Raw genomic sequence first — 26,944 nt, forward strand, 5'->3', positions numbered from 1 at the left:
CGTTGATGTTGGGCAGAAAATCTAATTTCTTCTTCTTTGTTTGGTAAATTGTTCGCCCTACTTGATCATACTATAACGTCACCCAGAAGCATTAAAAGTAGCAGATCCACAAGCTCTAAAAGGTACATCGGCTATAGTACTTTTTCGCCTGACATCCTGAAAAGTAACAGTTTTGGACATGATGAGGTCTACAGCTGACAAAGACAATATATTTCAGCCAATTCAAGAGCAGCTCTCTATGCCGCTGTGCCATTTTGTCTTTGTTGGACATTTCTGAGACAAGAATACCTTTCATGGCAAGAATAGCTGCCTGGGAGAAAATGAAAGCGTTCCATTTTAAGCAGCTAGCTATGCAGCTTGCAACTTGGCTTGGCCAATTATCAAGTAGCTAACGTAGAAGGGCTGTTATTAGGGGTCTCATAATTTGGCAATAATGGAATTGTTTGGAGAAGATGGATGCATCATACCCTAAACAGAATGCCAATGTCTTTGTAAAAACACCAGATTTAACAATAATTCTAATTTCCATCTGTACTCGTAGTCCCCCATGTATGTCTTCAACAATATAAGGATAGTCCAATATAAGGAATCTAATTATTTATGGGAATTATTTATGGGTGCATTTCATAGCTTATTTATCTTAAGGTCAACACTTTCGAAGCATTAAAGCAAACAGACAATATCCCATCAGAACGGGGCTGGGAAACGTTCTTAAAAAGCTTCCTGTGCAACACTTTCTTTGAGGGGCAGACCGTGTCACATAAACGTTTTGACATCACCCTCTGCAGGTCATATAGGAATGCACTGGTGTGTGGCTGTGCTCTTGTTATAGACACCATCGTCTCCGTCGTGTGCGTTGTGGATGGACCTGCCACTCAGGACTCAACACACCACCTGACACCTGCTGTCAATCACGCACCACATGCGACACATGAGTGACCCTCATTAAGCGGTGTAACCATATGGCATGGTGCAATCTCTGTATGTGTGCGTGCACACATGGGAGATCCAGATAGAATGGTGTGCATGCCTGTGTGTGCGTGCTGGCCTGCGTCGTCTGCCAGTGCCCCAGCCTTAGCAGAAACAGATTGCACTCGAGACGAGGCCACGCTCTCGGTCAGCCTCCTCCAAATCTCATTGCCGTGGTTACGCTGATGGAGGAAATATGGCTGCAGAGCCAGGGGGCCACCATAATGGCACCTTCGCATCTGCTCGGGAATGTCAACCCCAGATGTCCCCTTCCTTTCCAGCAATAGCTGTGGGAGGGATGATCTTCAGGTGAAACCGTGAAACCCAATAATCACTTAGAGAGGCAGGTCCCCCGGGGGGGCCGCAGAGTATTTGGATCTTCGGAAAGGCGCGGTCAGCTTCAGATTACAGCAAACTTCTCACCCTTTCAAATATTAATGGGATACAACCTCCTCGTGACATCCGTTCTGAAAGGGTGTTTCTGCAGACAGGGATCTGAGGTCACCAGTGATGTGTTGCCCTCAATCACAAAGTAAACTTGTTTAGTCACCCAAGAATTACATACAGGCAAGACCTCTCAAACCTAACTGACACCTATATTCAATTCATTCAAATATTCATATTGAATTGGTGGTAGTATGACATAGGAACTTAACTGACAAAACGGGATAGCTATCCAATCGCACTCGAAAATTAAAATTCCATTTAAGGTTTACACTGGTTTATGCAGCATCACACAGGGAACAGTTATCAATGATAGTCACGGAGACATGGAAGGTAGAGGGCTGGCTGTTATAAAGCATCACAATCAAATACTTCCAGTACTCTCATCTGCAGCAATCCACCATGAATTTACAATTCTAAGATATACTCGAGTGCACCTACTATAGTTGCATCTGCGTGTTATTATAAGGACAACACTCGTTTCCATTTGAATTCTTTCCAACGGCTCATTCAGAATGTAATCATCGTCGTATCATCCTGTTACACTAGAGAGGGCCTCTTTATGTTTTAATAAAGTCAACCGGTATGCACTCTACCCTGCCTGAGAGCCAGCCTGGCTTATTGTCTGCAATCGTCTCCCACATTGCATCTCTCTCTTTTCTTAGATGGCCCTCTACTCAGAGATGATGCGTGCTGCAAAAACATCGCCTCCTCCTCTCTGCTGTCCATGTACTCCAGCGATCTAGGGTACCAAGTGGGCTGGAGCACGGTAATCACAAACGACAGAGAAGAAACACATTGCAATGTACAGTAGAGCGTCTGTCCTCAAAGCGAACATTCTTTTTCGGCAGGTGCAAGGAATCCATATCACAATTACTGTAAGTTTGATTAAGCTTGGTAGTGGTACCACCTGGGGTAAAATGGAAAAACAAAAACAAAAAAAAAATACTATATATATATTCACTGAAGCAAAAACACATGCTAGTGCCTTTTGGCCTAACGGTGGAGTACGGTGGAAGAAAGACCACGGGGTCACCTAAATCAGAGGGGTTCATCCTGCCATCTGCCTTCTTTTGTACAATGTTGACATTTCGGGGCAGCTTAGTGCTAGAGGAAAGGGGTCACCAAATAACTAGTGTTCACCCTCAGAGTATCGTGAATCCACTCAATGGGTTTTGAGATATCTTTAATGGAAGTGGACATTGTTGTAATGGGCAGATCAGAGAAGTGGGCCAGGGACAACAACACAGATCTGGTCCTGATGCAGGGCCAGGTGTCCCACTGGACATGCTAATCTCCATCTGAGCTGTTGCTGGGTCGCAAGATCCGTACTTCATTGCCCGCAGTCATGGCATGTGCCCGCCTGAACACAGAGATGAGGTGGGCAGACAAAGCCACAAGACTGTGCCTCTATTGGAGAAGGATGTAGTTATGAAAAGATAGAAGTCCACACAACAGCTTTGCTCCTCAATGTTTGGTAATGGTGGACAAAGTACTACAATGTATTACTAATGAAGTAATAGTATCAATACTGCAATACAGAAATACTCCATTAGAAGTAAAAGTCCAGAATTCTAAATGTACTACTACTAAAGGTAGTAACTAACATTTTCAAATAATTGTAGTGGAGTAAAAGTACAATATTTGGAACCCAAGATGTAGTGGAGTAGAAGTAAAAGTATTGGAAATACTCAAGGGAAGTACAAATACCTCAAAATTGTGCTTAGTACAGTACTTAAGTGTAGTCAGTTACTTTCTACCACTAGAACTGGATGAAGGAAGGCGTTCACATTGAAGGGCCATGGGCTAAAACGGCCACCATTCTGCAACAGGTCACTCCCACAACACACGGTGTCACGAGAGATCATGGCGACGTCCTTCGCGGACACAAGAAGCAACTATTGAAAACCACAGAGCAGAGTCAGAGTAGCCACAGGTGAACAGAATGGATGACCCGACGATGGAGAGCAGACTGAGTGATATAAGGCTCCGTGATGAAGGACACAGTGGTGCTAAAGTGACATTGTGACAGTCACAATGACAGAGTGACAGTCATAAATGGACCGTAATGGACATATCTAAAGTGGTTCAGCATGTTTATGTCATTGTCGATGACATTTAAAGTGCTGCAATGGAAAACGGCTATTAGATTCGCCGACAACTTTATTGTCATTGCAATTATCCCTCTGTGCTGGGGAAAGGGAGACTATACTGCATGTGAAATGTACAGATTTCAATTTGTCTATTTGTCATTAATATGTTACTTATAACCATAAATGTAGTTACTTGATTAGTAAGGAAACTAACATTACACTAGTTAATCTAGCCACTGTCATGCTAAACAAAGAATAGGGTATAACGTTAAATTACTGTGATAATAGCTTAAACATGTGATGTTACAGTTTAAAAAAACAGCGATGACAAGTTGATTTAGATTATATCGTGTTCACAGTCAGTCAGTCTCTAAACACTTTGGTCAATAGAGACTCATCTTCAAGCTTTTGTTGCCAAAATAGGCTGAATACAATTAGAGAGCTAAAAGAAAACTGCATTGCAGACCCAATCTAAAGGATTTAGGGTGCCTAAGAACTTACTATTGTGCGATGATTGACCTGGCAACTATACGGTAACTGTTGCCCCATCTGCTTTTCATGTTACTGGGACATCCTCTTCATATATACAGTGTGGTGTATGTGTACTAAGTATCATAGTGTTTTGAAATGTTCAAATGTTCTATTATGAACTAACAATTTATTAATGTTTTTGTTTTGTTGTTTGCTTTATTAAGTACCCCCCAGGATTATGACTTGTTAAAATGCAAGACTAACAGCTACTGAGAGTGGATTACCTTGGAGGGGATTTCTTCTTTCTTTATTTGAAAGAGTTGTCCGCATCAATCATTTATGGTAACAAAGACGCTGCAGTGCTTGATTGCAAATTATCTTCACTTGCAATGTTTCACTGCAGAAATAACCTTCAGCTTAAAGAAAAAGTAAACAGCACTATCCTCTTGCCTTTTACTAATAGTCTAAAATAAATTCCTTACCCAGCTAGCAAAGTTCCGCCGGCACCAGCCTGGGGCTGTCGTATCAGGGGCGTTACACCGCTATCGTATGCCTATCGGCGCTACGCTGTCCTCACGACGGAGAGGTCTCTCTGTGGAATGGGTGCAGTGAGCACGTTGCTGTCCAGCCTGACATATTTTCACGATTTTAGCAAATAGCAGATGTGCCAAATAGCAGATGTGCCAAATGATGATAAAAGTGGTTAAATGGTATCATGACAGTTTTCTGAAAAACCCGTTTCTGTATCAGTGGTGCTCAAACTATTTAATGTGAATGAACCCCGACAGACAGACAGACAGACAGACAGACAGACAGACAGACAGACAGACAGACAGACAGACAGACAGACAGACAGACAGACAGACAGACAGACAGACAGACAGACAGACAGACAGACAGACAGACAGACAGACAGACAGACAGACAGACAGACAGACAGACAGACAGACAGACAGACAGACAGACAGACAGACAGACAGACAGACAGACAGACAGACAGACAGACAGACAGACAGACAGACAGACAGACAGACAGACAGACAGACAGACAGACAGACAGACAGACAGACAGACAGACAGACAGACAGACAGACAGACAGACAGACAGACAGACAGACAGACAGACAGACAGACAGACAGACAGACAGACAGACAGACAGACAGACAGACAGACAGACAGACAGACAGACAGACAGACAGACAGACAGACAGACAGACAGACAGACAGACAGACAGACAGACAGACAGACAGACAGACAGACAGACAGACAGACAGACAGACAGACAGACAGACAGACAGACAGACAGACAGACAGACAGACAGACAGACAGACAGACAGACAGACAGACAGACAGACAGACAGACAGACAGACAGACAGACAGACAGACAGACAGACAGACAGACAGACAGACAGACAGACAGACAGACAGACAGACAGACAGACAGACAGACAGACAGACAGACAGACAGACAGACAGACAGACAGACAGACAGACAGACAGACAGACAGACAGACAGACAGACAGACAGACAGACAGACAGACAGACAGACAGACAGACAGACAGACAGACAGACAGACAGACAGACAGACAGACAGACAGACAGACAGACAGACAGACAGACAGTAAAGTGAAATTCACAATAATTGATCAATTCAGAAACTACAAATACAAACTACTCTTCTGCCCTAAGTGCAGTAACCAACTATGCTCAAGGTGAAACTGAGATAATTGGCTGTTTTCCAACTGGCCAGCCAAATGGGTTATACAAGTGATTTTACTTTAATTGTACATGCGTGATGTAATTCTCACGCCCAAAAATCTGAATGGCTGATTTGACCCTTGACCTTCAAAATGTGGTTACTACTCTGGCTTGGTTTTGAGTTAGGTTTTGTTAGTTCAAAATGCTTTTTTCTCTAAAACAAAATTCAACTCTGAAACTTTGTCACAAGAGAACTCAAATTTCGACCAAATTTTAGTTACTGCACTCCGGCTTTGTAGGGCATTATTGTGGGCTGATAACAATTTGACAACTTGATTTTGTGATATGAATACCTAATCAAAGAATGTGTGAAGTGTGTGGATGGTAGGTATTGCACTGGTTGAATATATTACTATTGTTTCTTATTCCAATTTTAGGTGTTTCTGATCCAATATATTGGCCCCCTCCTTATCTACCTTGTGTTTTATTTCCGCCTGGGGAGCATGTATAATGATGACATCACAGGACGCAGCGAACATGTGGTTAAGTGAGTAGAGACCCTGGACTGCATGTCTGCTATCGACATACTGCTGAATATATGCACTCACACACACACACACACACACACACACACACACACACACACACACACACACACACACACACACACACACACACACACACACACACACACACACACACACACACACACACACACACACACACACACACACACACACACACACACACACACACACGTAAAGTGGGGCAATGATGTATCTTATAACCTTTTGACAAATGGCACCTTATTTTTCCCACAAGCCTGGCCTGCTTCTGCCACTCTCTCCATTACATCAAACACCTGCTGGAAACTCTATTTGTTCACAAATTGTCTGATGGATATACACCCATTGGGAATCTGCTCAAGGTAAAAAAAAGAAATCGCCTCTTGTTCAATTACACCTGTGAAATAATTGATGTAAATTTCAGCTTTGCAATTTTGCACACCTGCATGTGCCCGGTTGAATTGGCACAATAGAACTTTGGTGAATAAGTGAGTGACTCATGCGGATCTGATACACAGAACATGAGGCCTGTCTCTCTCCCTGTGCCAGAAATAGGCAAGGATTTGCACATTCAAAGGGCAAGAAGCCAGGGGTTTAAAAGGCAAAGTCTGTTCCGCAATTGTTGGAGCTGAGCTGGTGTCCTCATGTGCTCTTTGGCATGCATGATGTAGATGGAACCGTAGAGACGCCGAGAGCTAAGGAAGAAGTAGCGTAGTGTAAAAAGAGAGGGGCAAAATGTGCTCTTACACTTTCCCTAATGCCTAATCTACGTGCTCCGTTGCACGACCCTTTCCTGCTCCGTTGCATGACGGAGTCACAACAATTGCAAATCTAGAAGCGCACCATGCGTCGCAGACGCGATTCATTGTGACTCGTGAGCTTGTAAATCAGCTATTCCCGGGGTGCGACACCATCGTACGAGAGTACATAATCAGGCTTAAAGCCTTGAAGTGCTCTGCTGACACTGTGGCACAACTGGAGACAGTCCCCTCTGTCACAGACTTAATCATGCCCAGAGATGCATGCACCATCTTCCTGCAAGCACACACACGCACATCCACAAAAGCAGAAAGTAAAGCAAAGACTTACACTGGATAATACCTCATACATTGCGTGCCGTCTCTATCTAGTCTCTCAGTCTCACACACTTTTGAAAAGTGTGTGAGCCTACAGTCTGTCTGAGACTAGTCCATCAGAATCCCAAAATATGATGGTAAACAATATAACGATTTCACATTATATCATTGTTTGAGGTTCCATTTACCAGCAGAGCATATTATACAACCTCAACAGGTGGCCTTTTGCATGGTCCATGGTTTCATTATTTTGTTTCCAAAACAGACTGTGTGCTGTGGGGCCGTTGCTAAGCTAGGTCAGAATGCAAAGCATCATTTTAATTGATGCTAAACACTTAAACAAACAAAATGTTTCCTAAAATATTCTGTTTAGGAGTGGGTGCCAGTTGCTGTAAGTGAACGTATATGCCCGTTCTAATATTCAGTAAAATGAAATAGTAAAAATGAATGTGTATTTGCCTGCATTTTTGTGCATTATTTATTTAGCTACTCAACGTTTTTAGCAGCATCTGTCATCAAAAAAGCATTCCAGTTGACCATAGTTTGTTAGCTTTCGCATTGTCTTACAGAATAAAAATAAGGATTAGTGGTCGGGTTTGGCAAGCTGCGACAGCTATTTGAAGGTCAGCCATTTTGTGTGTCCTTATGTTGTTTTTTCCTGATTCAGCAAAGTATAGCGATGGTAAACACATGCATCTCTCCTTCCTCTTTTTGCCGACTGCACTTATCTGTGAGAGTGCAGGGTGCTGATACAGTTAGTTTCTGAACCACCGTGCACCATTCAAATCTGGCTTTAAGCAGAGCGGCCCTCAGCCCTAGCCTACTTTGTATTCCACAGATGGGAAGGTCAAACCTCGTTTGATTAAAGGCAGAGGAAAATAGATCTAAAAATCCCCACGCATATGGAAAAATGTAGGACTCTTGTTGCTAGAGGGTTTAGCAACAGGCTCAGGTGCTGTGTCTCTGCTAGTATTGGACCAAAGGGAGAGCATGGTAACCCTTTGTGTGTGTGCGGCCCTGAATCACTCAATCAAGGAGGAGACACGGGTGATTCATCCCGTGCTCTATCTGGCTTTACTGATCAGTATGCAGATGCAGGTGGATGTAAAGTAATGTGGTGCATTAATAGGCTTTTTACTGACATTTTGCCCCCCTTACCTATTAAGCCTAAGGGGAAAGACTGCGGAATGAATAACAACTCGACTCAATGATTCTATCATACTGACTGCATTTTTTTTGCTTGTAGGGTTGTGCTTTCTACTGGGGCTTCACATCGTGGCTGGGCTATTATGTCAATCACCCTTTGTATACCCCACCCTGTGAGTATCATGCTCTAAAACAACAATAAACCAACCAACTGCTCTATAGGATCATGTGAATGCACACAGCGCTATAGCACCGTTTCACTGCAATTCCACAACAGTGTCATGGCTACAGATCCAAACATCTGCTCAAGGCCCCAGAACAAGGCCGGGGCATCGCTGCTAGGTCGCACAGCCCCGTCAAAGTGAATAATGAGGCGGTCTCCGTGGCTGAGCCAATGCCAGACCGGCAGAGGTGACGTGCTGAGGGCAAAGCATGCTGGGAGCCACGTGGTCCCGTCGACATTCTCAGCAGCACGTTCCCATCGTGCAGAGTTGGCCGCTTGGTCACACTCCGACGGTGGATCAGGGGACGCCAAACTCCGTCACCGTGTCAGATAAACAGTGGGAGCGGAGTGGTGTGCCCTGGCACACAAAACAGATTAGAGAGCTCAGAGAGACATATCCAGGCATGAGTATGTCTGGGCCTCTCCTTCAGTCTGCTCTTCGCTCCACATCCCTCATTCTATTTTTTTTAATTGGATGCAATTGTGAGCAATAGCCAAGTCAGATAATGTATCCATTGGCCAATCATACGGTTCACTGAAGCTCAACAGTCAGTGTGAGCCAGGGCCAGGGGTGGTCAGGAGATGTCTATGAACTCTGCATGTAAAGGCTTGAAGTCTGTGATGGAATCAACTACTACATGCTCTCTGGACAGCAGAGAACTTGTACTTTGATGGTTCAAAGCTGGTGCTCATGGTCATTTACATGCCCAATCATTCCGGCGCTGGGCTTCTGGGGCAAGGCGCAGCTGAAGAGCTTGCTTGTATTATGTCCCAGCAGAGGATCAGCGCGACTTTGTAAAATGCCGATTGCCGTAAAATTTTGCACGCACAATCTGTACTATTTTATCATCATTTTGTAGATTAAATTAAAGGTGATATCTGTGTTTCTCTCTTACAGTTTATGCAAGGAAACAGGTGATTCCATCCCTTACTTGTTTCTTGGTAAGTTACAGTCAAGTATTCTCTCAGAATTATTACAGAAAACATGGATCTATCAGAGTCTGAGAAACAACTGAAAGTCATAATAATAATAATTCAGAAATAGGCCTCTTGTCGCATATTATACACAATAATAATACTTCTACATACAGTGAAATAGTGTGTTCTTTTTTAACATCTTCTCTAAACATTATAAACAGTATTTTTATTCACGTGTGTCTGCCCTTGACATTTGAGCCAAAATTACATTGGCACCAGGAAATGTGCAGGATTTGCCACCAGAAAAAGTTTGGGAACGCCTGCCCTAGGGGCCCCCAGGTAACAAGTTTGGGGACGTCCCCCACAATTCATAGCCATGTATCAGTTAAATTTGAATTAAGAGGAAAGACAAAAGTTCCTCAATATTAATATTTAATTACGTCTACTTGGCACAATAAACGTAAATATTCATAAACTTTATAGGGCCAACAGAGCCCGGTGACGGATCATCATCAGACACCGCAAGATCAGTTTAAAGAGATTAAAATACGGGCCGGGCGGTTGGCTCAACCGTCTGGGCACCTGGGCTGCTGAGCCGGCCTGACGTCATCCTATCAATAAAGGCAGAAAAAGCCCCCAATTAAACTACCGAACCAGTCATTAAGATAATGTTCCACAATGAGCAACAAAAACACCCAAAATAGCACAATAAAGGAAATTAAAACACTAAGTTGAGACCATACAGTGCATTAAGCCTTTTCTATGCACTCTGCTTTTGTTTGCTCCTGATTGATTGGTACAACAATATTAAATACAATTCCTCATTTCAATACTTAAGAAGCAGCTTTCTTTATTTGGGAGGATGATTAAATCTATAGTTCTAACCTCAGCATTTAGGGTATTATTGGGTTTCCTGAATACATTAAATACCCAAAGTAATTACACAACTGTTGGCAAAACTAAATCTGTTGCAGGTTGTTGGCCAATGACAAGGCCTATTTCTGAACAACTTTCATGCATGCCAGATAATTAAAAAAAAGATGAGTAAGAGTACAGTATATTCATATTCCAGAGAGCTGGATAAAGCAGATATAGATGCTTTGATTCAATTGGCGAGAAGTCCTGTCCTCAGGGCGTCTGTGCATGATAGCAAATATACATTTTCCATCAATATGAGCATATTCTCCTCACTTCTCTCATTAGAATTATGATAAGCTGGAATTGTTCCAGAAGACAATTATTGTCTGAATGAGCTCAGCAAGTGCAAATGAGCAGGTGGTAATGTATTTGGGATGGAAACTCATCTGTCAGTGAGTGCAAAGGTGAGTGAAGTGAGCTAAAAAGTGAGCTAAATCATTAAGATGTAAATAATGAGTCAGGGCACATGATGCTATCAGAATGAACTGAAACATGGCTTCCAATTGCCCCCCCACACACACACACACACAAAAAACAAACAAACAAATAAAAAATAAAAAAATCCCCACAAAAAAGAAACGTCCAATATCCAATGGTCTGGCTGAACAAATCGAGCCTGCACACTTAGACTTGCTCCCACTATGTTTATTGCAATAGCAACATTTCACCTACACTAAGTAATCATCATGAAACCTAATTATATCAGGGTTATGAAATCTCGCTAAGTGGGAGGCTTTCATGAAGAGAAAAAAAACCTGTAACTTGTACAGGGTCGTGTATATCTGGTTGTCATAGTGATATGGGTCTCACTCCTATGGAAAAAACATTTAATTAAAGCAGAGGGTCGCGATTAACTTGGACCCACATCACAGAGCCGAGAATATGGAGACCATATTCCTGACTGTGGGTCAATCCGCCACATGGAGGTGACGCTTTTCATCAACATGCAGCTGCATGGGAATGGGAGACGTACTCCCAGGTTTCAGCCAAGAAACAAATTGGAATTTGGAGCCATTTCCACAGTAAAATCCTCACTGTGTAATATTGCAATATTGAGGACTACTAGTACTAACTGAGTAGAGGCCCTAACGAGATTATCCGCCATTCTCTGTTGAAACTATTATACAGTAATATATGCTTGTTGCACAAGCCGATGTCAGAACATGATACAATCAATTAAAAATACAAACCAAACATAGGATACAGCATTGTGTTAAAATTAGGGATGTCACAATGAGCTCAACTTTACAAGACGCTAGTTCCTCATAAATAATGCTTTAACAAGAGTTTTATCTAAGTGTGTAAATCGTTCTACATTCCTATGAATGATCAGTTAATGCTTGAGCATCTGTCTGTCTTGGAGATGAGCCGTCACAATACACTGTGTTGATGAAACTGATATTTTTGAGAGAATGCGAAGGCTCCGCTTTGAATAATTCAGATGTGTGTCGGCTCAGCAGCCACTTGTGACGTCAAATCGCATTTGACTAAAGGACACAGAAATGTGCAGACAACGCAGCCTCAAGAGATTTCACTGTTCTCCAACTCAGCCGTGCCGAGTACTAAATCACATTTCCTACACATAACAACATAACTGTAGAATATTATAAACTTTATTTGAAGTATCTAAACATATTCAGAAGCTATCTCAAGATAGAGGGGGGGAGGGAATATGCCATGCGGCATGAAAAAACCATGTGACCCAATTTGCACATATAGGCTTAGCTAACACAGCCAACAATTAGAAACTTTAAAAGTCAACTTGACACAAAGCACATAGTAGCACATTATAAAGTATAAAAGATTGATCTGTTAAAAATAAATAAAAAAGTCCATTGTGGGTGTATTGGGATCTTTCTCTATCACTAAACACTCGAACTCGAACACCTGCTATAGAAGAAATCAGGGATGTGGGCAGGGAAACAAACCTACCTTCTATGATGTCACTGAGCATCATGAAGGTACTGAAAGACCCACCCACCTCAGACATCAGCAACATTATGAAAGTGACAAAAATATAATCGTTCGGGTAAAGATCACCCATGTTTAGTGATATAGGGTTAGGCTAGCACTTCTCATTATATTTGTTTATTAGCGGCCACTATCTGCTGCAGCCAAAAACCGCGCGCGCACACACACACACACACACACACACACACACACACACACACACACACACACACTTACTTTTGCTTATGGCAGTCCATCGATGTCGATGATGACGTTGCTCCAAATAAAGTTCATGGGATGATTATTGTTGTGTCTGTCGTCTGTGCATAGCCTGATGGCTGTTCAGACCAATGCATGATCCGCATATTTTGTCACAGGAGGGGCAGGGGAAGGCAGCAGCGGTGGTCGGTGGACCCCTAGCACGCTGGTGCCGCTGTGCACGCACGCACACACACACACACACACACACACACACACACACACCAGGGAGTACAGTACAGCACCACTCAAATCAGACGGGTCTAGACAATAAATGTAAAATAAAATAAACAAAAAAACATTAGTTTTGAAATCAGCCTATACTGTATATGGGTATAGCCTTACTGATAACAAAGTTGACCTTATAAAAGGTCAACTTTTAAGGCACAGGCACACCTTTAGCTGACGATGTCTAGACCGGCAGCAGGCAGTACACTGGTATCGTACCACATTTCACAGGCTGGGCCCTCTGGTTTCCACTGTTGCTCACATTTACAAAAGCACACAGTACCAGACAATATGAGCAATCCCATGCCTTTTCAACTACAATTTCATTTTTGAGTGGTGCAACCACTCCAAGGAACAGCAATGTCCGTGATCACCTATGTGTTGTTCACCTATGTGTTGTTCACCTACCAGTAGTACCAGTAGGGGGCGCTGTTGTGCCAGAAACGGAGAGAGGGATAGTGCTTCCCTGTTGCCTGCTAATGAGAGAGAGAGAGAGAGAGATCACGGGTGTGATTTTTCTTTGACTTTCACATATAAATTAAATTATCTTTTTGTGTGTTTTTACAGGTTTGCGAGCTTGGTAATCTATTCATCAACATTTGCCTGGCAAAGCACAAACAAACAGGTGAATTATACAACTGCATATACAATATCTTAGTACTGTAAGTGTAGGTTCAATATTATGCATCCTCCACAATTATAAACCTACTACTAACTTAATCTCTTCACTAACCCAAGGTGACAGAATGTTTGCTTTGATAATTAATATTGTAAGCACTCTTTGAACCCTAGCATCCCTGGTGGACATTTGGAAAAAATTGCAGATCTACAAGCTCACAATGCATGGAGGTGTGAGGCCAAGACCACAGCCGACCACAATCAACTAAGCATTAGTTTACTAAGAATAGAGGGTTTAAACCATTTAGACCCAAGGCCGATTCTTTAAAAAAAAGGCTTTTAAATCCTGACTGTTGTTCTGAAAAATCTATGTTTTCTATGTCAGTCGTTCTCAAACATTTTCATGTCTAGAACCCCCAGAATTATCTGTATTTGGCCGCAGACCCCCATCTGAACATATGTAGTTCCAGGGATCCCCCCAGAAGCAAAGATTTGAGTTAAAAGCGTTCGCTCTGACAGAATATATACTCAAAGATTTGCGCCACATTTTCACGATTTTTCGAAAATAGCCAAAGTAGAACATAATGCTTGTAACACCAAAAGAGGTTCCCGTCCTGAATGGGTTAAGTTTAAGTGGTTAACACTAGCCTGCTCGGCAGTGATATAGGACTGGAGTCCCAGACATGGGTAGCAATGACTCGTACTTGGACTCAGGCACGATGTCTCGAGACTCGAGTCGGACTCGACTACACAACAGAGAGTTCCTGCGCTAGAAAAACTATCAGTCGTGGGTTTTGGAAGCATGATTTATTTAAGATATGATCCTCTCTGTGCACCGTGGACGTGGTGCACATCACGGATGTCACCTTAGGTGCATGAAAGAAAAGCATGTGCATTATGGAGTGTATAATTATGCTGATGACTCACCTGTCTCAAGAGCTCTTTCTGCACACGTCTTGCACACCCACTGCTCCTATAAACATACCCCTTTGCTCCGTCACCGTCTCATGTTAATGGAGAGAGTCAAGTGGTGTAGAATAATGGAAGGAGAATATCAGCATGTGTTTCATACTTTGTGAAGTTCCCAGCTAGCCATGCTCTGGGGCAGCAGTTCAGTGCTAGAGGCTATTTTAATTTTAACGAGCAAAGAACAAGAAAGCGCTTCTCAGAGTGCATGATAACGTTCACTGATGTCAGCGCTAAAGTTGGAGTTTTCATGAAGTTTCCAGTGGAGGGGCATGGGGTTGTATAAAGGTATGGGGAAGCCCAAGGCCTTGAGGGAACCGTTCATAGCCTTTTGCTACTTTTGACACGAGTATACAAATGAGTTGCATAACAAAATGTGTATGCTTGTGAGCAGGTAATGGAGTAACATATCCTCGACCAACGTGTAACCCTTTCACCTGGCTGTTTAAACTTGTACACTGCCCACAATACACCTATGAGGTAAATGAAACATTAAAGCTATCTTATATATTATACACCAGTGGTTCTCAACTATTTTCACACCAACTATTTGCCCTATACGGATCCCCTTCTGGAAATAATTTGTGCCAGGGACTTGCATACAAGATTTGTATTGTTAAATTCTTTCAAAGATATTAACAAAATCATACTTTGTGTAAAATAGCAGATCTACAAGTTCACAATGCGTTGCATCGCATGTGAGCTTGTAGATCAGAAATATTCAAATAGTCAATGTAAGCCAGACCTTAGAACCACTATTAGTCAGGGGATATTAATACAATCTGGGAATACATTTCTTACAAAGAATTGTCTTCACCAATGTGTCCGTAAGGGTGTCTACTAACATATCCCACATTGGTTTCTATTCAACCACCCCAGGGGAATTTTTGAAAGCTGCTGAAGGTTGGGAAAGAAAAAAATCCCCTAGGGTGGTTGAATAGAAACCAATGTGGGATATGTTAGTAGACCCCTTTGCAAAAACATTGGTGAAGAAAATAAACAAATTTTGAAAAGATTTTCCATATATTCCATAACTGTGTTATACTATATCATAATTCATCGTATTTCTGTAATGCCAAGAATGCATGAGCATTTTCCCAATCCGTCATTGTAGATCGGAGCCTGGCTCAGCCTGTCTGTCATGACGCAAACTGTCCCAGGTATGTCCTCACAACACTTGTGTGCGAGACCATTATTCCACACACACACACACACACACACACACACACACACACACACACAGAGTGAGTGACACTAAAATGAAGTGTTTCTCTCCCACTACATTAGTGGCAGTGTTTGCAGGGCTAGTGACCACTCAGATGTTGCTGTGGGCCAGGAGGAGACACAGCAAATACCTTCACCAGGTGAAGAACGACAGGAGCTTCTGGAGGACTGCAGTCATTCCTTTCCTGATATGACAACCAGCTGATATCTTGGCCTGGGGGAAGACATCTGTGGTACAGCAGCAGTTGTTTTTCAGGAGATTTTTATATATATCCCATTAAGGCCTGACGTCAAAATTAAAAACAAAAGTTTTCTAAATCATGACAATTTTCTGAAAGATTTGAGGCACATTTTAACGATTTTTCAAAAATAGCAGATACGAGCTACGAGCTTGTAGATCTGCTATTTTCCAATAGCTAAATTATAACATATTGTTTCAAACACCAAAAGGGGTTCCCACCCAAAATGGGATATATATATATATATATATATATATATATATATAATCCTATTACAGTAGCTAGTTACACAATTCACTAAATAAACATGAAAAATAAAGTATTGTTTTGATACATGGCACCCATGGGCATTGGAATGGGGGTAAAAACAACAACAGGAAATTTGATAATTGGCAAGGTTGGGCGGCTTTGGGAGGGGAAGAGGGAATTCACAAGGCCAAAAGCATCACTCTGCAATGGTTTGAATGAGAGTCTGCCAAGAAAATGAATTCATTCATCTTAGCCATTGTGTGTGGAGTGAAACCGGATAAAAGAAAGTGTCACTCACTTCCCCTTTGAAGAGGGACTGTTCCACACAAAAATAAATGGAATGACTCAACCATTGTGCACACAATTGCTGTCTGGACACCCATGTTCCAGTTAAAGTAGCTTATGTGAATGGCTCACCAGCGCATGGAACTGAAAGCACATTATTTAAGTGGCCGATTGGAGTGTATAAAAGGGGGGTTGGGAGTTAAAGAATAATCAAAACATAACGTACAATGTGAGGAGTCAAGGTTTTGGTCAAGTCAGTCAAAGTAACTTTTCAACAGTGTGCACCACTGACTACACACAGACGTGCAACACATTCCTACTCTGAGTCACTTGGCAAAATATGTGCAAATATTTAATTTTCTGTCGTGGCATAAAGAAATCTTCAGTACAAATAGGAATCATTGGTATTTGTAACGAACAATAAAGCATTGTGACATCTTTGAGCAAGTACATTATAAAGTAATTATTTCAATTAGTAATACACAATAAGTAATGCAAGCTGCATAACAAATGTCAAAAGCATGTGGAATCTTTCTCAAAATAGTCGTATTTTATACAAATCCTCAACATTTTAACAATACAAATAGACAAAAAAATATATTTTTATATCTGCATGCTACTGTATACAGTACCTGTATACGTATATTGTTGCAGAACAGAGCAGCATACTTTTCGTCCTGACTGAGAATATTGTGATAATCTCAAGTTAGGCAACAGATTCAGCCATATATAGTAAGGGGGTACCGTGACCGTGTCCACAGAAAGCGGTTGTCTGCCCTGCATTTGTATGGTAAAGACGTGCTGGAGAACTCCCCTACCTAGTGCCAAGCATCGAGCAAGTGTTGCCATGTCTGCTTATTAACTCATTTATTGCGGCTAGCTGTTAGCATAAATCCCAGTTCCAGGTGCCACCTCACGTGTTCACTTTAAGAGTCAGAGTTTGCCCGCCCCCCCCACACACACACACACTCACTACACACACTTTAGTATCATTGGCACAAGCACACACTGTTTACCTTTCGTCAGAAGCTTTTACATGGCGGGAGCGTCGCGGTACAAAGGCACAAATTAAATCCGAAATTGCAACCAGACCAATGTGAAAAGCTGCCGTGGGACTCAACCTTTATATTGACGGAGTATACATTGGGGTCCTGGGATATAACGTCCCCTAGCGGCGGGGTCTGTATATATACGGACCCGGCGCAAACATTATTAACTTTTTCTCTGCTATCTACGATTATAGCCTAGGGCTACGATTATAATCTTATCCCTAGGCTAGTACAGTAGTTGCAGGTTGTGGGTTTTCGGGCTTGTTTCTGAAGTGCAGTTGCTTATTAGGCACTCACCTATAGTATGTCACTTATATGCAGAGGGTTGGAGAGGCATGGCGACACTCATTGAAGCAGAGGCTTGTCAAAACATGTGTCCAGAAAAGCATTCCCCCCCCCCCAGCCTCGTTGAATGTATGTTCACTGAACTCTGTCGGTATTTTTATTTCTATTTTTTATCTATTACATTGTTGTGTTTTTATATTGTATCTTTGAATATGCTTTCTACTGTGGGTTCTTGATTTGCTGTGGTGCATCCGTTTGGATGTGTTCGATTTTCCTGTGATTTTGTTGTGCAGCACTTTGTGACTTTGTCCAGAAAAGTGCTATATAAATAAAGTTATTATTATATTATTATTATTATTGTTGTCGCTTAGTGCATGTGCAGCTCTCTGGACATTATCCAAAGCACTTGGTCGCTCAAAAAGCACATTCTGTGGACACGGACACTATCATTATTGAGGACTGTCAGCTCAGTGAAGTGAGGCCATTGTTATTGTCTGATGTAATCTCACAGGGATGTGGAGATGTTACGGCATAGGGTCAGAAAGGATACTGTACGTGCTTCAGTGACCTTTGATTAAAAAAAAAAGTTGTAAAAAAAGCTTATATAAAAAGCTTAAAAAAGGGGAAAAAAAACACATCAGTTCAAATTCAATTAGAACCACACCAATAATTTCAAAGGAAAAATACATGTTATCGCGATATGTTTTCATCAAATTATATATAACCCACCCCTCTATCATTACAGTTCAAGTAAACTAATCTTGATGATGTCTATAACTAGTGTTACAACTAGTGTTACAGAAAGTAGAAATAAAAACTATTCCATAAGTTAAGGTCTGAGGTTTGCTTTGGGTGAGCAGCACCGTTCGTCTCTTAAACCTTCTCTACGGCTGGCGAGAACTTCCCAGGTCGCAGCGGCATTTCATCCGAGGTGTCCACGGGGTTATGATACGCCTGCAAATCCTCTGAGTCCTGGTGCCTCGCAAAGTTCACGAAGACCTAGAATGACAACGTTGGAAAAGAGGCCATTCAATATCATTTTTCGTTTGAACTTTACAATCTACAAACTAACTCGTAATAAATGTATAGTGGAGTAAAAGTACAATATTTACCTCTGAGATGTAGTGTAGTTAGTAGAAGTAAAAGTAATGGAAATTGGAAGCACTCAGGTAAAGTACAAATACCTCAGAATTGTACTTAAGTACAGTACTTAAGTAAATGTACTTAGTTACTTTCCACCACTGGAAAAAGAGACCCATGCACTGCTCTAATGTTAATATACAGTAAGGCATAACTGTGCCATTGGTGGGGGGTCTTTTTATGCCTTTATTATTGACTAGAGCGGTGACCGTTGGGCACTGGCCTACTTGGAACGATGCAAGTAGGAAATTAATGACCCACCCAGATATTATCCCTTTTATGCCCGTATATGGAGTTCTTTGTCAGGCATGCCCAAATATGGACTCTATACAGACGTCAGAATGATGTCAGAACAGGCCAGCTCCATATATGGACACTGGGCAGAGCCCGGGCAGAGGCCTTTTTGGGGGCGGTTCTGGACAACAGACCGACTCGACACCGGGCACTGCAGGCCCTGTGGTGAGGTGGAACACGTGTGTCGAATTTGAAGTCGGTGGAGCGAACGTTTCTCGAGTTACGTGGATTACAGACGCACGTACGAACGTACATACACACACACACACACACATTGGTACATTACATTGGTATTGGACTTGGTACATTTATAGTTAGATAGGACTATAGGCTGACAAGAAATGGGGAGAGAGAGAGAGATGGGGAGTGACACGCAGGAAAGGACGTCGGGATGAGGAAGAGCGCACTGTTCATCAACATACAGGTATACAGCTGAACAAAATGTTGTTTGAAACATTTCATTTTAATGTAATGTCTATTTTGTACACTTCATTAGCATAATTTATTCATTTCATTACATTGTTTAACGGGGAGAGTAGCACCCAGGATTACAGCTTAGGCAATTGGCACTGTGTGTGTGTGTGTGTGTGTGTGTGTGTGTGTGTGTGTGTGTGTGTGTGTGTATGTATTCATGCATTTCCATATCTTTGTATATAATAGGCCTACTTGAATTTATCCTTGATAATAATACAATAAAATACAAATAATTTTCTTTTGTATTCAATGATTGTAGTTTATGATTTAATAAATGTAAGAAAAAGCCAAACAAATATCTTAAAAATGAATGGCTTGTGCTCACTATCCCAGAAGGTCATTTTGACATCTTTGACTAGTTGAGAAAGCGAAAGTAGCATCTTCCGTTGCGATCTGGCGGTCCATTTAATGTCAGAACAAATCAATCCCATAATGTTCCCAAAAAGCCCTTGTATATATTTCATTGAGTTGTAAAAATTACTGTACTGAGAAACTTTTATACCCTTTAGTGCTCTCTGTCTCATGTGGTAATGGCTTTTTATTCAATGGGAAAAGTAACAGCAGAGATCAAATAAAAAGATAAAATGCAATGCTTTTTCATTAAAAGGTTTTCAGTTGGCTCTGCAAAACTGTCTGTCGGGTGGAAACCTCATATGTCCAAAAACTGTCACTTTTCAGGATTCAAAAGCACCAAAGTATAGCAGATCTACAAGCTCAATTTCGAGCTTGTAGAATTATAGATATGCTACTTTTGATGCTGAAGTGTGATCAAGTAGTAGGGCATTCATTTACGAAAAAAGAAATCACAAAAAGTTTAACCCATTCTGGGCGAGAACCCCTTTTGGTGTTAGCATTATGTTATGCTTTAGCTTTTGAAAAATAGCAGATCTACAAGCTCATAGCGCGCCACCGAGTGGCGCGCTACGAGCTTGTAGGTCTGCTATTTTTGAAAAATCGAAGAACGACTGACATAGAAACATAGCTTTTTCAGAAAACTGTCAAGATGTAGAAGACATTTTTAGAATCTGATCTCAGGTCAGAATGGGTATATGGAGATGAGAGGTTTCTGTCAGGCAGCAACGGAATACAAGAGGATACGGGCATTGCCGATTGCATCCCGAGTCCCAGAGGAAATTTGTCCTGCCCAAAATGCATCCGTCACTAGGCTAGTCAAACCCGCTATGCTATCTAACGTTTTATACAGATGGGGCGGCGGGGAGAGATGATTAACAGGCCAACTGTTATTTTCTCTATTGTCCATTAGGCACTCATATGAAGTATATCTTATTACCAATAAAGGACATATACTGTTTACTTTCAGACTTTGTTTACTTGCCATTTTCTTTTATTCTGAAAGAATGAGAGTAATAAAAGTCCCTTTCAAGGGTCATTTGTGTATAGACAAGAGAGGGGATATACGTCTACAAGATGGTGTCCACAGTGGGCTATATGTTGTACCAGCAACAAACCGTGACCAAGTCATAGAGTATTAAAAGGATAGAGACTAAACTAGCGCGAAGCTCCGCCCCCTCCGCTATTCATGTCAGTGGAAGTTGCTCAGTGGCGTTTTGAAGCAGCCGGAAGGCTGCCGGAAGTACCGTCTTTTCGCTGATTTAGCATTTCACTTCCGCATTTGGACACCAAATTTTGGTGTCCAAATGCGGAAGTGCACCCAGAGTGCACCTGGGCTTTACATTGGGCGCTCGGGGTTTCCTCGTCAAGAATCCACGGGTCCGCCTGCAGTCCTTCCTCTTACCACTAGGGCCCAGCGCTTCAACATTGGAGTGCATAGCTGGCCCCTTGGACCAAGTCAACAAGGCACTTGATGCCGGACATCTAGCTACACTTCTGCTTTGATGCAAGCCAACCAGGTCAAGGTAGGAGAATAAGCCTGTGAGAGGGAGGATGACTGATTTAAGCAGTCACACCTGGCCTAGAGTCAAACTAGAACTGGACTCATAGCTGGGTGTGGCTGCGCACCTGTTGTGCATGGACTTGATCAAGGCACAACAGGTTAAATCAGTCATCTCCACAAACACTCAGGGGAGAACCTCTGTCCGGACAGTGGAGAGCCATCTGCTCTTCCGGGTAAACCAATATTGTGAAGTTGTGATGCTTTAAAATTGTTATGCCCTGGCTGAAGAGGAATAAAACAGCCTACTTGACAACAACTGCCTGTGTCGTACTCGTGTCACAAAGCCATAGCCAGTAGATTGTATATTTTTTGACCAATCTGTATGAGAATACAATAACTACAACTATGGTTGTATTTGTTCTCCCTGCACTTATTGAGAAATGTGGATGCATGTGGTTGACACATGCTACAGCACTTGCACACTTGGACCTGCAGGGTTCGAACTTTGAACTCCCGGTATGACATGGAAGTTACGGAGTGCAGCTTTAAATTCATACTTTTATGGCATGTGATTTTTCCAAACCCTTACTCGCGTGTGCTAAGCCATAACCTTCCCTTCATAATTCTGAACTTCACACACTAGTGCTGCCGAGTGGCATTTTCTTAATAACAGATGGATATGGGCGTTAATTACATTACGGAGAGCATTTAGGTGTTTATTAGGTGACCGTTGAGGCAGAACAGAGGAGGGGAAGGACGTCGAGTTGAACAATTAACCTCTCCTGTGCATCAGTAGTGTCCTCATAGGGGCATAAGCCTTTTTTTTATTTTTATACCGGACGTTCTCATGTCCACGCCCTCACATAATCACTCAATGACCGTCTTTCAAATGTTTTTCACAAGTGAAGGACCATATTTCTCCTGTGAGAATATAGAAGGAAAAGCTATTTGTAGTTTGGTTCATCTTACGTTGGTGTACAAAGTAGTGGCTCATCTTGACCACTTTATACTTCATTGACCGGGGTCCCTCAGGGGTCTGTACTTGGCCCCCTCCTTAGTTTGTTCCCTCTACACCAAATCTCTTCACCGAAAGTAGCTGATCTACAAGCTCACAACGCCTTGCAACAACACTTTACAATTTAACCCTACAGCAATGCTCAAGTATACAACAATTATGTTCACACCTTTTATGCTCCCTCTGTGGTGAAGTAGGGTAGAGTAGTAGTTGAGTAATTCACACAATATCACCTGACATTCACTCCATATGGGCTAGTCATTTCTATGTTCAGAACTTCCATTATAGAAAGTCAGCTTTTTGTTTTAAAGCACTCCCTCTGCACTGTCCCTGCCGTCAGCTTTAGCGGCCAAGCTTCACACAGCTACACAATCAATATTAATTGTAGTGCAAGCCGGCTCTTACGCTATAGGTCAACTCTTTGCTCTATAAATCATCAGCTGAAAGGTGGCCGTCTGGGTCACCATGGTTCTCTCAGTCCTCGCCTCTGTGTTTTAACTCACTGACCTCTTGCTCCATCCAATACTTGATGCATTTACTGACTGTGATCTGGTAAATATTGACCAAAAGGGTGGTTAAGTTGACTTATAATACAAGATATGCGCCAGGTTTACAGTATATTCTCAGTGGATCATCCTGGAATGACAGCAAGATCGACAATATTTCGTAAAAAACTCAACTCTCTGTATCTCTTAACTGTCATCTTTTATGGGCCTATTTGCCCAACTTTGCCATTAAGTTGCCATTCGTGCAAGGATTGATTAGCCATTGAGCAAGTGGGGCCGGTGCCCAGGGGCCCTTCACTCTCAGGGGCCCTTGGGGGGGGGATACTGGGCCGCGAGGCTATCGACAATTTACTAAAATGAAATGTAAATAGGTCAATCAGAGGCCACTCCTCTGTATTTACAGCAGTGGTTATTCATGTTACAGTACATATACAATTTTTACAGGTGCTTTCTACGCACGCCTTAAAGACTGGAGCAGTGTGTTTGCGTGCTGTGCCCACCGACTGTCAGTTGTGGGTAGCACACAGGGTGAGAGGGGGGAGTTTATCTGTCGCTGCATGCATTCATGCCTTATTACTGTAGTTGGTATTGGCTCCGTGCAATTGTGTGTGTTTTGCCTGTGGTCTAATTCAGCATGCCGCTCAAAATAATGTTGGCTGACTTGATGTGTTCAGTGTCTTTACTAACCCTGACATGTCATTTTCTTGCAGCTTCTTCCATCCTGCAAAACTAGCATAGTGAAATTACAGTGATGAATTTATGAACGGTGACAGTAGCGTAAACAATTTGGGATTCCATTTCCTGCTCCAAATTAATTCATTGAGCCAGACATTTGATACACTGAGAGAAAGGTCTAAAGCAGATGCAGGCCTCATCCGAGAATCCATTGACGTCAAACATGATGATCACACATCTGACCTGACAACAATTAGCATGTGCTTTTTATAATTATGTCTTCTCAGAAATGGTGAAAAACGGAACAACTCGTGAGGTCTCAAAAAGTGACACTTTGCTGAGAACAATGGCCCACTAGCAGCACCTAGAGGCAGTGCTGCTCCTTACACCCAGCGATAACATCGAGCAGACAGGTGGCACTAGAAGACCTCACAACGCAACGCATTAAATACCATTACTGTTGTACTTTTACTCAAGTACATTTTTTAGTGAGGAGGAAATATAGAGCAGAGAAAATTAGCTTTCATATGGGTTTGGAATGAGATTATTATACATTGCAGAAATACAGGGCTTCGGGATATACTGACCAGGCACTGTTATCGCTAATTATTTAATGTGCAGAAGTCGAAAGTTAAACTTGTGATATCGCTGCCATAAGCTTGATTCATCTGCCAACACATCTGTTCAGACCAGGACAAACCTGCCATTAAGCATCCCTGATCCCTGTAGCTTTGAAGTGGGTCAATATTGGGAAATAATTAAGTTTGTGAGATTAAATTTTAGATCAAAAGCAAACGCAACAAAACTAAGGGCTGCTTCTTACACCCTTTCTTATTTAATCGACATATTTCATCATCTATTCAAACAACGGCTATCTTAAAAGTCTGTGCCTGTGCTGGGAGCATCGTGTTCCGGTTCCATTTACCATTCTTTTCTTATCGTTAATCATCAACATCCAAATCGTATCCATAACAACTAGTCTATTGAGCGCAGAACAATGTTTTGATGAGCAGGCCTATGAAGAGCGGAGACGCGAGGTGTCAGATGCATGGAAACTGGAAAGGATATGGCAGAGTTTGTAATTAATCTCCGGCAGCGAGCCGCTGTGTTGATTCAGGGGTTTGTTGTACTACGGCTGGTTGCAGCTCCCAGTTTGACAGTATCTGTCTGTACTCAATTTCTTCTGCTCTGCTTATCCTCCTCAAATAGTGCAGCATGTTTGCAAGTTCTACCGACTGAGAGGATAATCAGTATTGTGCTGTGCGTAAAGTCTCATGCCGCGGTCTCGCGCTGTGAGTTTATTCACCATGGGATTCCATAATAGTGGTAACTGCATGTTGACACATGGTGCTAGTGTATAGGCCTACAGTACAACTGCAATGTAGTATTTCCAATTTCCAATACTATTCCACTACATCTCGGATCCAAAAATGTTACTTTTACTCCACTACATCTATTTGAGTTACTTCGTAGATTTTTATTATTATTATAATATTATTACACAGCACTGTGAGCTTGTAGATCTGTTATTTTCCAAAGATTTTAATACATTTAGAACACTAGTGAAATGCATTCTGCATACTTTTGGTACTCCAAGTACATGTTGGTGCCAATACTTTTGTACTCTTACTCGAGTAAATTGTTTAGTATTTCTGCATTGGAGTATTGATACTTTTAACATTTGCGTACTTTTCCCCCCATGTAGATAAGGTGACATACTGTAAGAGGAAGTATAGTGCGACATACAATGATTTCGTTTTTTGTCCCTTACCTCATGGGGTGGGCAACCTTCGACGACGGAGAGGGCAGGGCCACTATATTCACACTCACTCCAGAGGGCCACATTGCATATAGCAAAAATAGCCGATCTACGCACTGCGACGCATTTGTTCAGACCAGCGTAAAATGAAACCAAAGGGACCCGTTTCATTTTATGCTCTCAAGAGTTAAATTATTACTTGCGAAGGCAGAGCGCGCAAGTAATAGTTTCGCCCGGTCCGTATGCACCGTCCCAGCCAACCCGCCACTTTTGATGCGTATGCAAATAAAACAGCAAATTGTGCCTGATTTGCTGGGACCAGATTACATACATGACCATATTTCTTACGTCATCATTGAGAGCTAGTCATACATATACTATATATATGTAATTTGTAAAATAAAATAGCAAATTGTGCCTGATTTGCTGGGACCAGAGTACATGGTGTGTAAATGTTTAACTAGCTCTCAATGATGACGTAAGAAATATGTGGATTAAAGGACCCAATGCCAGAGTGTAATCTTCGATTGTGACGTAATGACAATATGTTTTAGTCTTGGGAGGATTAAAAGTAATGTTCCTGTGTATACATGTATGTAACCTGGTCCCAGCAAATCAGGCACAATTCGCTGTTTTATTTGCATACGCATCAAAAGTGGCGGGTTGGCTTGGACGGTTTTTGGCGCAAAGTAACCACAGTACACCGCTAATCAACTTACAAATTACATCTATATATATATGTATGACTAGCTCTCAATGATGACGTAAGAAATATGGTCATTTATGTAATCTGGTCCCAGCAAATCAAGCACAATTTGCTGTTTTATTTGCATATGCATCAAAAGTGGCGAGTTGGCTGGGACGGTTTTTGGCGTAAAGTAACCACAGTATACCGCTAATCAACTTACAAATTACATATAGGTATATAGTATATGTATGACTAGCTCTCAAATTTGATGACGTAAGAAATATGGTCATGTATGTAATCTGGTCCCAGCAAATCAGGCACAATTTGCTGTTTTATTTGCATACTAGTGTGCAACAAGCAAGTATGCACTCGACAGAGTGCAGTTCTAGTTATTATTATGTTCCATTTGGTTATACCAACTCTCCATCATTTAGCTGGGTACCACCTGGGACTGACCGGACGCCAGATTGCGGCAGTATTGAGTTCACAAGTTCCCTCCTCCTGCCTGCATCTGGGCTCTCTCAAGCAGAAACGATGAACCCGAAGCAGCGGGATATCAGCGGGATATCAGCGGGATAAGCCGGGATATCTCCATAATAATTTTAGTCTTGTTAGCTTGTGTTTACATTTGCGCTGTGGCACATCTACAATACGTCATC

General features: G+C 42.0%; 2 protein-coding genes across 2 annotated transcripts in view; one reads left to right on the forward strand and one right to left on the reverse strand.

The window, feature by feature from the left end:
• Positions 1-1,739: 1,739 nt before the first annotated feature.
• On the forward strand, positions 1,740-15,966 carry LOC308335947 (trans-2,3-enoyl-CoA reductase-like; the record flags this gene model as incomplete). Its single annotated transcript, XM_080793172.1, has 8 exons — positions 1,740-1,746; positions 2,079-2,182; positions 6,119-6,228; positions 6,504-6,609; positions 8,570-8,642; positions 14,943-15,028; positions 15,663-15,708; positions 15,836-15,966. The coding sequence occupies 8 exons, from the start codon at positions 1,740-1,742 to the stop codon at positions 15,964-15,966; spliced, it is 663 nt and encodes a 220-aa protein (XP_080649298.1).
• A 2,786-nt stretch (positions 15,967-18,752) lies between these two features.
• Positions 18,753-26,944, reverse strand: part of LOC308335948 (phospholipid-transporting ATPase ABCA1) — a gene marked incomplete at both ends in the record, with an annotated part of 174,589 nt that continues 166,397 nt past the window's right edge. Inside the window, 1 exon segment of the mRNA XM_080793173.1 lies at positions 18,753-18,878. Within this exon segment, the coding sequence (XP_080649299.1) occupies positions 18,753-18,878 (126 nt within the window).

This window comes from Protomyctophum bolini, assembly GCF_963924005.1.
Source record: "Protomyctophum bolini genome assembly, chromosome: 20".
Classification (NCBI taxonomy): Eukaryota; Metazoa; Chordata; class Actinopteri; order Myctophiformes; family Myctophidae; genus Protomyctophum; species Protomyctophum bolini.